This window comes from Macaca nemestrina, chromosome 19 (assembly GCF_043159975.1).
Source record: "Macaca nemestrina isolate mMacNem1 chromosome 19, mMacNem.hap1, whole genome shotgun sequence".
Classification (NCBI taxonomy): Eukaryota; Metazoa; Chordata; class Mammalia; order Primates; family Cercopithecidae; genus Macaca; species Macaca nemestrina.
In genome coordinates, this window is record NC_092143.1 from 68,493,746 (window position 1) to 68,506,211 (window position 12,466).

Here is a 12,466-nt window from a genome sequence, read left to right on the forward strand (position 1 = left end):
GGAAGCCTCATGAGTCCAATTTTCCACACTAGAGACTAGGAATAGGAATAGGAATAGCAATAGCAATAGGAGCTATGCTTGAAACTCTACTTTGGCAAAGGATTCTTATTTTATAGAAACGTCACGGAATGGAATGACTTTACTTAAATACAAACAAAATTTTAAAAACTTATACTAAATTCCAGTTCTTTCCTCCTTCACCTTCCCTCTTTTAAATGAACATTTGTTGTTGTTACCTTTTTTGTGTCATTTGCCAAAGCGCTACAGACTCAGTGGAGAAAATTGGGAAAATTCAGTGAAGCACGGGTAGTATTTTGGTCTTATGGTATAGAGATAGGGATGAACATTTTTCTTTAAACAGTGATGGGGTATTGTGAACTGCGGTATGCTTTTTTCCTCTTCTGCCACTTTCTACTTTTTAAAAGAAGGATGACTGTCCGACCTTCCTGTACTGGTTGTCGCAGCCCGGGCCAGCCATTGTTGCAGACAGACCGCCGGCTGGGTGCCTCCCTGCGGGTCCCCAGGCTGCCGGGCCTTCGCCGGCGCGGCCCCTTTAAGGAGGCAGACGGCGGGGGCGGTCCCCGCGCTGATTGGCGGAGCTCGGAGCCACGTGGCCGTCTCGGGGCTGCTGCTGTTGCTGTTGCTGCTGCGGGGGTAGGGCGGCGGCCAGGGGGTTTGGGTAGGCACAGCTGGACCCCGGGAAGGGGACGAGTCGACAGATGTGCGTGAGGAGGTCCCTGGTCGGCCTCACCTTTTGTACCTGCTACCTGGCTTCTTACCTTACGAACAAGGTGAGGGGGCGGGCGCGGGAGGCAGAGTTTGCACGTGGGAGGTTTGAGTCGGATAATCTTCCCGTGACAAACGGAGCCTCCTCCTGCTTTTTACCTCATTCTTCCTAGTGGCGGTGGAGAGCGAACCTCCTCCGCGTGTGGGATGCTCTTTTCGAAATAGGATTTGTCAGCTTGCACTGTCTCTGTTTCCTGCACTGTAAAGCATGGCACATCTCCAGGGAAACAGGATTTTTGGGCTGGCCACTTCCCGGGAACTTGGTGTGGGGCTGTGTGGACTAGTTTTAAAAGCAAGCAAGCAATTGGCTCCTGCTCCCCCGGGGAGGAAGAGTCAGAAGAAATCTGACACATCCTGCCTTTTTTCTAAACACGCCCCTGTCCCAGAGCCCCGTGAGGTTCCAGAAGCCTTTAAATAGAAGAGATTAAACCGTCTCCCCCTCGCACTGCTGATTCCCGAATCAATTTTTTGTACGTCTCCACTGTAAGCACTTCAGGAGATTTTCATGGAATTATTTTTTAAAATAAAACGTACATTTAGTTTTAGGTTTAAACTAATGTCATGAAATCATGAAAAGCTTTTGGCGAGGAGGCAGAGAAGCCGTGGTGCCAGGCTTGGGGTTTTGTTTTGCAAGGACGGGGAAGCTGGCTTTAGGTTTGGTACCACGCAGGGAAAGGTTGGACCCAGTAGGACCGAGTGAGCATGGCTGGTGCATTACCTGTTGGCCTGGGCTCTGGGCTGGCCCCAGCCAAAGTGGGAATACACGGTGCAGGACCACCTGGCCCCACTGCGGGGTCTTACCGCGGGCTGCCCACCTGCTCCGCTCTTCCTCTCCCCTCTCTTCCTCTCTGGAAAAGAACCATCAACAAACAGCATTTCCTTCTACCTCCTATCCTAGGGTGAATGGCTGTCTTTATATATTCAGAGGATACTCCCCAACCCCCTTTCCTTCTCCAGTTGATTTTTATTTTATTTTATTTTATTTTTCATTTCTTTGAGATAGAGTCTCGCTCTGTCACCCAGACTGGAGTGCAGCGATGCGATCTCGGCTTACTGCAACCTCCGCTTCCCGGGTTCAAGCGATTCTCCTGCCTCAGCCTCCTGAGTAGCTGGGGCTACAAGTGTGCGCCACCACGCGGGGCTAATTTTTGTACTTTTATTAGAGACGAGGTTTCACCGTGTTGTCCAGGCTGGTCTCGAACTCCTGACCTCAGGTGATCCGCCCGCCTCAGCCTTCCAAAATGCTGAGATTACAGGTGTGAGCTGCTGCGCCCGGCCTCCAGTTGATTTTTAGTTATGGCGATATGCCTTTGAAGGTCCATAAATGCAGCCTTCCTGGGAGGCAGTTATGGGTTTTACTTCCTGGCTCCACTTACTTGGCGTTTGGAACCTTACTCTTTCTAAACCTAAGTTTCTTAACTTGAAGATGGGACAAAGCGTGCTCTTGAAAGTGGTGTTGTGGCCGGGCGCAGTGGCTCACGCCTGCAATCCCAGCACTTCGGGAGGCTGAGGCGAGTGGATTGTTTGAGGCCAGGAGTTCGAAACCAGCCTGGCCAACATGGCGAAACCCCGTCTCTACTAAAAATACAAAAATTAGCTGAGCGTGGTGGCAGACGCCTGTAATTCCAGCTACCCAGGTGGCTGAGGCAGGAGAATCACTTACACCTGGGAGGCGGAGGTTGTAGTGAGCCGATTTTGCACTCCAACCTGGGCAACAGAGCGAAACTCCATCTCAAAAAAAAAAAAAAGAAAAAAGAAAGAAAGTGTTGTTGTGAGAGTTAATGGAAATGATGTTGGCCAGGCACAGTGGCTCAGGCCTATAATCCGAGCACTTTGGGAGGCTGAGGTGGGCGGATCACCTGAGATCGGGAGTTTGAGGCCAGCCTGGTAAATATGGTGAAACTCCATTTTGACTAAAAACACAAAAATTAGCCGGGTGTGGTGGCAGGCGCCTGTACTCTCAGCTACTCGGGAGACTGAGGCATGAGAATCACTTGAGCCAGGGAGGCAGAGGTTGCAGTGGGCAGAGATCAGGCCACTGCACCGCAGCCTGGGCAACAGAGTGAGACTTCATCTCAGCAAAAGAAATGATGTTTGTAAGGTAGGTGGCCTAGTGCTTGCCATTGTAGCAAACTATAAGGTAAGTGGTCCTCACTCTGGAAGAAAAGAAAGGACAATCTTTTGTTTATACTGTGACAGTAATTAATAACTTTTAACAGATTTGTTTTCTTCTCATGGGACAAGTAGCTAAACTAAAGGAAGTTTTTTTTTTTTTTTTTTTTTTTTTTTTTTTTTGTAGCACCTACTCAGGAATTCAGGAATTTGGGAATTTGTGAAATTTCTGGATTTTTCAATTTAACTATTCTAATTTGTCTAGTGAACCTGATGGATATGATGATAAAATTTTACTTTAAAACAAAATAACCTTTCTTTTATTTCCATATAATCATTAGAAGGGGTAGATTAACACATCTGTCATGAAAGCCCATGAGCCATGGCATTGGTTAGATAAAAAACATTTTATTTAAGCAAAAAAAGCAGACAAATAGCATTTAGTTCATAGAAATTTATGCCCCTCTCTGGATGTACATTTTCTTTGTTTCTTCCTTTCTTTCCTTTCTTTCTTTCTTTCCTTTCTCTCTCTGTCTCTCTTTTCTTTCGACAAAAGCTCACTCTGTCATCCAGGCTGCAGTGCAGTGGTGCAATCTCAGCTCACCACAACCTCCACCTGCCGAGTTCAAGTGATTCTAGTGCCTTAGCCTCCCGAGTAGCTGGGACTACAGGCGTGCACCACCATGCTGGGCTAATTTTTATATTTTTAGTAGAGATGGGGTTTCGTCATGTTGGCCAGACTGGTCTCGAACTCCTGACCTCAGATGATCCGCCCACTTCAGCCTCCCAAAGTGCTGGGATTACAGGCATGAGCCACCACGCCTGGCCTGGATGTACATATTCATTTGTGGTACTTTTACAAAATTTTTTGGAGCCCCATGGCATTTTATAAATTTTTGTCTGTTTTTTGAGACAGGGTCTTCTTCTGTCACCCAGGATGGAGTGCAGTGGTGCAGTCATGGCTCACTATAACCTCTGCCTCCCAGGCTCAAGCGATCCACACACCTCAGCCTCCTCAGTAGCTGGGACTATAGGCACGTGCCACCATGCCTGGCTAATTTTTTTTTTTTTTTTTTTTTATAGAGACGAAGTTTTGCCATGTTGCTCAGGCTAGTTTTTAACTCCTGGGCTCAAGCAATCTGCCCACTTTGCCTTTGCCTCCCAAATGCTAGGTTTACAGGTATGAGCCACCATGCCCAGCCAACAAATTTAATAAAAAAGACAAAATACCTTCCATGTGCATAATGCATCTAGGTGTTAGATTAAATTAAACCAAATTGTTTGGTCCCAAGAATATATAATCTGAATAATCGAAATCATAGCTGACCACGGGCCCTGAGAATGTAAATACGATGGTTTGGAATGCTTTGGCTTGGGGATGTTGGGAAGTGTCAGAACTAGTGGAAAGAGTAGGTCAAGAACAGCTTTTGTTTATACTGTGACAGTAATTTATAACTTTTAAAAGATTTGTTTTCTTCTCATGGGACAAGTAGCTAAAGGAAGATTTTTTTTTTTTTTTTTTTTTTTTTTTGGTAGCACCTACTCAGGAATTTGTGAATTTGTGAAATCTCTGGCTTTTTCAATTTAACTATTCTAATTTGTCTAGTGACAAATTAGTGGCAGGAAAGAAGCGGAGACAAAGGAGATTGTCCACAGAGGGAGGAGGAGGTGAGCTCGAGAGTGGAGGAGAGGAGATGGGAGAGCCAGGGAGGTTGTACATTATGGGACCCTGGTGAGGAACTTTATATCTCTTAGAAGCTTGAGCCTTTTATGGCCATTGTTTCATCTTCTCAACCAGGACGGTGATGTTCCCTTCTGGCAACCAAGGCTCGGGGGGGGGGTCGGCTTGGACCAAGTAGAGGCCAACTGGGAAGAAATCTGCAGTGGACACCCCATGAGCATATTCGTTCTACTATAAGCATATTCTAGCATGAGCATATTCTACCATGAGCATATTCTACTATGAGCATATTCTACTGTAATGTGGCAGAGAGCATGTAATTTCTCTGCCACATTAATTTTCTTTTGAATTAGTGAAGATTTTTTTTTTTTTTGGTCTAAAGTAGAGGATGCTCTCTTCTAGTTTTTTGAAGCTTCCATTTCAGTTTATTTCCATATTTCTTAGTGTAATTTTCTCCTTCAGCCGTTCCTCTATTTATTTGTAGAAAGAAAATTCTTTTGAAAAAATCTTATATAGCTCATTCTGACCCCTTCTATTGTTTGAAAGAATGGTCGATATTTGTTAGAAATTTGAAGCAGCAAGTGTGCTGTCAAAGGAAGCTGCCCTAGGTAGGGAGGGAGGAGAAAGCACCACATCATTGAGCTCTGGCTTGGTGGCCTGGGCTGGCCCAGGCTGATGACATGTTCCTCCGTCCTTTGGGAGGTTCCAGCTGTAATCAGGCCCTAGGCAGCCAGCTGTCCTTCTTCACTTCATAGCAATTGAGCCTTCAGCTCAGAGGCAAAGTTCATTTCTGATCTGGACAAGTGGTTGGCATCTGTAAAATACAAAGAATGTATTAAATTAATAAATACTGAAACCTCAGTGAAAATAAATGGGTAAATGGCAGAAGTAGACAATTCACTGAAAAAAGAGATACAAGACCGGGCATGGTGGCTCACGCCTGTAATCCCAGCACTTTGAGAGGCCAAGACAGGTGGATCATCTGAGGTCAGGAGTTCAAGAGTAGCCAAAAATTAGCCAGACGTGGTGGTGCGCACCTGTAGTCATGGCTACTTGGGAGGCTGAGGCAAGAACACCACTTGAACCGGGAGGCAAAGGTTGCAGTGAGCCAAGATTGCATCATTACATTCCAACCTGGGCAACGGCGAGACTCCATCTCAAAAAAAAAAAGAGTTACAAGTGGATAATAAGCATAAGAAATTTACTTACATACCTTTCAATGGCTCCAATTTTTTTTTTTTTTTTTTTTTTTTTTGAGACAGAGTCTTGCTCTGTTGCCAAGGCTGGAGTGCAGTGGTATGATCTTCACCCACTGCAACCTCTGCCTCCCAGGCTCAAGCGATCCTCTCACCTCAGCCTCCCAAGTAGCTGAGACTACAGGCTTGCACAACCATGTCCGGCTAATTTTTGTATTTTTTGTCAAGATGGGGTCTCACCCTGTTGCCCAGGCTGGTCTTCAACTCCTGGGCTCAAGTGATCCTTCCGCCTTGGCCTCCCAAAATGCTGGGATTACAGGTGTGAATGGCTCCCAAATTGCTCCTTCTCTTTCCTCAAGAACCTCATTGCTAGGGCTTTGCTGTTCAATCGATAGCATTTTGTCTGAGCAACACTTCTCAGTGACGCGAGGAATTGCCAGAAGGGGACAGCAATTAGGACCTTGATTCCATTTGTCATAGATTTCTTTTTTCTCTGTTCTTTAGCAAGGTGAGGCAAGAGTTTCAGGATCTTTGATTTCGTCCAGTATGTAGGCCAAAGCTAAGCACACAATAAACGAAACATTTATTGTCGTAATGAAGTTTGTTAAGGGTATTTCAGGCCATGACTCAGATGCTCACTTAATCCTTTCTTTTTCTCCATATGAGAATAAAAATATCAGAAAAGTAGGGAGGAGCATATTGAATTATGTAGTAAATAGATTTCAAGGAAGAAGAGGAAGTGTAGAACAACGCATAGGCAGCCGTAATTGTGGCATTTAGGAGCTCAAACAAGGGGAATTCTGTGTGGACTAATTCCTGGGAAAAAAGAAGATACATAAACTTGCCCAACACCAGTCCACTCCATTTTTTTAGAGCATGTGAAGGATCAGTAGAGTCCTTGCTTAAAGCCATTTGAAGGTTTTAGACTAAAAAAATAAATTATTGGTGGTCAATAATAGGAAAAAAAATGGAAAAGATACCCAGAAGGATGAAACACAATTCCTTCACTCATAAAGTGCTCTAAATTCAATTATTATACATAAATATACATAAGAGAAATAGAAAATGACCTTGAGTTGGTTTAAAAAAAGTCCGTAACATGCTAAAACACAGCAAAAACTATGACTCCTATGCAGAATTAGTTTGAAAAAATCATTTAATGCAAACAACATACAAAATCCTAAGATGCAGAATTAGTTTGGAAAAAAAATCGTTTAATACAAAAGACATACAAAACCCCAAAAATTGAAGGACAACAAAGGAAAGAAAGACTAGGATGTGGTTTTACTTGAAGAGAAACAAAGAAAGGATTGGATTTTTAGGTAAACTGGACCATAGATAAAGTGGATACCCTGAAAAAACAGACTGTGTCCGGGGACTTGTCTGAATTATTCTGGGGCTGCTACAGTTACAATGTGACATTTCTGGCATCTGGGAAGGTGCTGAGTGTTCCAGCATCTGTAACATCAGACCCAGCTGCTGTGCTTCCTTGTTTGCTCATGATGCCAGCTCCATTTCACCAATTAAAGGACAGCCAGGCTTCTGGCAGCGCTGGGAAAAAGCGGCTCAATCTCTTTTTTTCTTTTCTTTTTTTTTTTTTTTTGAGATAGACTCTCACTTTGTTGCCCAGGCTGGAGTGCAGTGGCACGATTTCTGCTCACTGCAACCTCTGCCTCCTAGGTTCAAGCGATTCTTCTGCCTCAGCCTCCTGAGTACCTGGGACTACATGTGTGCATCACCATGCCTGGCTAATTTTTGTGTTTTTAATAGAGACGGGGTTTCACCATATTGGCCAGGCTGGTCTCGAACTCCTCACCTTGTGATCCGCCTGCCTCGGCCTCCCAAAGTGCTGGGATTACAGGCGTGAGCCACCGTGCCCGGCCGGCTCAATTTCTTTAGTATGACTTAGGAGGTCATTTGTTTGCCCAGTTTGTGATTTTGATGAGAATAATGGCCTTTTTAAAACTTGAATGTACCTAGGTTATGTGGTTATGCGGTTATGTTTCTTTAATAGAAATGTCTTTGATTATATGGTTTGTCAATTTTCTATCATTTGAAATGTCCAATAATTTGGTGTTTGTTTTTCAGTATGTGCTGTCTGTCTTGAAATTTACCTACCCTACATTATTCCAAGGGTGAGTATTCTTTGCTCTTTATATACATTTTTAGGAAATGTCCAACCAACATCATTCTTGGAAATAGTTTTAATAACTGCATAGATTTTTTTTTTTTGGCAAATAGACATATTGTAAGATATTTAGCCACCTTATTAACAGACATTTATGTTCCATTTTGGGGGTATGAAAACAATGTTACTAGACATTTTTGTGTTCAAGTCTGCCAGATTTCCAACTATTTCTTTGGGATTGATTCCTACATAAGAAATTTGGGTTAGGCTAGGCATGGTGTCTCATTACTATAATCCCAGCACTTTGGGAGGCTGGGGCAAGAGTATTGTATGAGGCTGGGAGTTCAAGACCAGTCTGGGAAACATAGCAAGATGCTGTCTACAAAAAAAAAAAAAAAAAGAAAAAGAAAACTGGCTAACCATATGCAGAAAAATGAAACTGGACCCCTATGTCTCACCATATACAAAAATTAACTGAGGACGGATTAAAGACTTAAATGTAAGATATCAAACTCGGCTGGGCGCGGTGGCTCAAGCCTGTAATCCCAGCACTTTGGGAGGCCGAGACGGGCGGATCACAAGGTCAGGAGATCGAGATCATCCTGGCTAACCCGGTGAAACCCCGTCTCTACTAAAAAAAAAAAAAAATACAAAAAACTAGCTGGGCGAGGTGGCGGGCGCCTGTAGTCCCAGCTACTCGGGAGGCTGAGGCAGGAGAATGGCGTAAACCCAGGAGGCGGAGCTTGCAGTGAGCTGAGATCCGGCCACTGCACTCCAGCCTGGGCGACAGAGCAAGACTCCAGCTCAAAAAAAAAAAAAAAAAAAAAAGATATCAAACTCTAAAAATCCTAGAAGAAAACCTAGGAAATACTTTTCTGGACATTGTCTTAGACAAATAATTTATGGTAAGTCCTCAAAAGCAAATGCAACAAATGCAAAAATTGACAATTGGTACCTTATTAAACTAAAGACTTTCTGAACAGCAAAAGAAACTATTAACAGAGTAAAGAGATAGCCTACAGAATGGGAGAAAATATTTGCAAACTATGTATCCAACAGAGGACTAATATCCACAATCTATAAGGAACGTAAATAAATCAACAAGAAAAAAACTAAATAATTCCTTTAAAAGTAGGCAAGGTCCACGAATAGACACTTCTCAAAACAAGATGTGCAAGTGGCCAACATATGAAAAAATGCTTAACATCACAAATCATCAGAGAAATGCAATTCAGAACCACAATGAGATACCACCTCATACCAGTCAGAATGGCTGTTATTAAAAAGTCAAAAAATGGCCAGTGTGGTGGCTCATGCCTGTAATCCCAGCACTTTGGGAGACCAAGGTGGGTGGATTACCTGAGGTCAGGAATTCAAGACCAGCATGGTGAAACCCCATCTCTACTAAAAATACAAAAGAATTAGCCAGGCATAATGGCACATGCCTGTAATCCCAGCTATTTGGGAGGCTGAGGTGGGAGAATGGCTTGAACCTGGGAGGCGGAGGTTGGAATAAGCGGGAGGTTGGAGTGAGCCAAGATCGCACCATTGTACTCCAGCCTGGGCAACAAGAGAGAAAATCTGTCTAAAAAAAAAAAAAAGGCAAAAAATAACATGTTGGCAAAGTTTTGGAGAAAAGGAAATGTTTATACACTGTTGGTAGGATTGTGAATTAGCTTAACCCCTATGGAAAGCAGTTTGGAGACTTCTAAAAGAATGAAAAATAGAATTACAATTTGACTCAGCAATCCCATTACTGGGTATATACTCAAGGAAAATAAATTCTTCTACCAAAAATATACCTACACTCACATGTATTTTATCACAGCACTATTCATAACAGCAAAGACAAGGAATCAACCTAGGTGCCCATCAACAGTGGATTGGATAAAGAAAATTTGGTATATATGTATATATGTATGTATATATATATATACTGTGGAATACTACACAGCTGTAAAAAAGAGCACAATTACGTCCTTAGCAGCAACGTGGATGCAGCTGAAGGTCATTATCCTAAGTGAATTAACATAGAAAGAGAAAACCAAATACTGCAAGTTTTTACTTGTAAATGGTGGCTGAACATTGGGTACACATGGACATAAAGATGGAATAGTAGACACTGGGGATTCCCCAAGGGGAGAGTTAGGGAGAAACGTAAGTAAGGATTGAAAAACTACCTATTAGGTACTACTGTGTTCACTGGGTGACAGGATCAACAGAGGCCCAAACCAGCATCACACAATGTACCCGTGTAGCAAATCTGCACATGCACCCCTTGAATCTTAAAAAAAAAAGAAAGAAAATTAGCTGGGCATGGTGACATGAACCTGTAGTCTCAGCTACTCAGGAGGTTGAGACAGGAGGATTGTTGGACGCCAAGAGTTAGAGGTTGCGGTGGGCTGTGATCTTGCTGCTGTACTCCAGTTTGGGTGACAAAGTGAGATCCTGTCTCTAAAAAAAAAAAAATTAATTAATTTGGATTAAAGTGCATGAACTTCTTTAGTATTCTCCTTGAATAGTAACATATTCTTTTCCAAAAATGTTTGACCAATTGACATTGCCACCCAGCCTCTATATGAACGTTTCGATAATATTGTGCTCAAACTGTGATTCTCTTTGCTGATTTCATGAGCAAAAGGTGTATTGTTTTGTCGTATAATTTTTTAGGTTATTCATCAAGTTGTACAATTTTCTTATGCATATTATCCACTTGTATCTCTTTTTGTCTAGTTGTGCCTTTTATCCACTTATTTTCATTGAGGTTTTAGTGTTTTTCTTATTAATTTAATAAATTCTTTATATTTTAACGAGCTCAATCTGTTGTCCATTATGTTTTTGGAAATAATTTTTGCAATTTGTTCTTTGCCTTTCAATTTGTTTATAATTATTTCGATTATTTAAATATTTTTTATGTGGTCAGATATATTGACTGTTTCTTTCATGATTGCTTCCATTGCTTTTGTTCTTTTCTTCTCCATCATAAAACCATTTAGATATTCAACTATATTTCATTAAAACTTTATTCATCATTGTCAGTTTAATTTAGTGTATGGTGCAATGTGAAGCAATTGTCCCTTCCCCAGTAGTTAACTAATTTATACTGGCCTCATTTATTCTATAGTCCTTCCTTTTGCCTTATTCCCAAAGGCATAATCATCATTTAGATATTCACCTATATTTCCTTAAAGCTTTATTCAAGCTCTAATTGTTGTCAGTTTAATTTAGCGTATGGTGCAATGTAAGGAAATTGTCCCTTCCCCAGTAGTTAACTAATTTATGCTAGCCTCATTTATTGTGTAATCCTTCCTTTGGCCTTATGTCCAAAGGCATAATAATCTGTATATGTTTTTTAATATCATATACAGACTGTCCCAACTTAACGACGGTTGGACTTACAATTGTTTGACTGTATGATGGTGTGAAAGCAATATGCTTTCAGTAGAAACCATACTTAAGCTTTTAGTTTTGCTGTTTCCCAGGCTAGCGATATGCCATACAATACTCTCCCCTGGTACTGGGCAGTAGTAGCAAGTGGTGAGCTGCAGCTCTCAGCCAGCCACGCTAATATAAATGTTCTGAACATGTTTATGGTAGGCGAGGCCAAGCTCTGGTGTTCGGTAGGTTATGTGTATTCAATGCTCTTTCAGTTATGACATTTTTAACGTATGATCAGTTTGTTGGGATATAACCCCATTGTAAGTTGAAGAGCATCTGTATAAAGTCATTTTTTGTCTGGGCACAGTGGCTCACACCTGTAACCTCAGCACTTTGGGAGGCCAAAGTGGGAGGATCTCTTGAGGCTGGGAGTTTGAGACCAGCTTGGCCAACATGACGAAACCCTGCCTCTACTAAAAATACAAAAATTAGCCAGGTGTGATGGTGAGCATCTGTAGTCCCTGCTACTTGGGAGGCAGAGGCACACAAATTGCTTGAACCCGGGAAGCAGAGGTTGCAATGAGCTGAGATCATGCCACTGCACTCCAATCTGGGCAACAATGTGAGACTGTCCCAAAAATAAAAGATTTTTTTTTTAAAGTCATTTTTCTTTTTCTTTTTCTTTCTTTCTTTTTTTTTTTTTTTTGAGAGGGAGTCTCGCTCTGTCGCCCAGGCTAGGGTGCAGTGGCCGGATCTCAGCTCACTGCAAGCTCCGCCTTCCCGGGTTCACGCCATTTTCCTGCCTCAGCCTCCCAAGTAGCTGGGACTACAGGTGCCTGCCACCACACCCAGCTAGTTTTTTGTGTTTTTTAGTAGAGACGGGGTTTCACCGGGTTAGCCAGGATGGTCTCGATCTCCTGACCTCATGATCCGCCCGTCTCGGCCTCCCAAAGTGCTGGGATTACAGGCTTGAGCCACTGCGCCCGGCCAAAAAGTCATTTTTCTAAGGTCTCTTTTTGGGTATGTATTCGTCAAGTTTGATGTTAAGGGACTAGTGCTGAATTGTTTTCATTGTTAAACCATTTAAATATGTAGTAGAGCGAGCCGTCCCTCACTCTTCTTCTTTTAAAAAGATGTTCGTTATATTATCACCACTATGTTATTTCAGGTGAACTTTAAACTACT

General features: G+C 42.5%; 1 protein-coding gene across 12 annotated transcripts in view; it reads left to right on the top strand.

Annotated features, from left to right (window-relative positions):
- Nucleotides 1-616: 616 nt before the first annotated feature.
- LOC105464930 (transmembrane protein 241) overlaps nt 617-12,466 on the top strand; it is a 160,092-nt gene continuing 148,242 nt past the window's right edge. For 9 of the 12 annotated variants that reach the window (XM_071085540.1, XM_011713075.3, XM_011713117.2 and 6 more), the window contains exons 1-2: nt 634-791; nt 7,864-7,910. In XM_071085540.1, coding sequence (XP_070941641.1) covers nt 720-791; nt 7,864-7,910 — 119 coding nt within the window. In that variant the 5' untranslated portion in view covers nt 634-719. Of the gene's footprint in view, nt 792-7,863; nt 7,911-12,466 lie in introns of all 12 variants that reach the window. The other 3 variants (XM_011713096.3, XM_071085536.1, XM_071085535.1) reach the window with 3 other exon arrangements.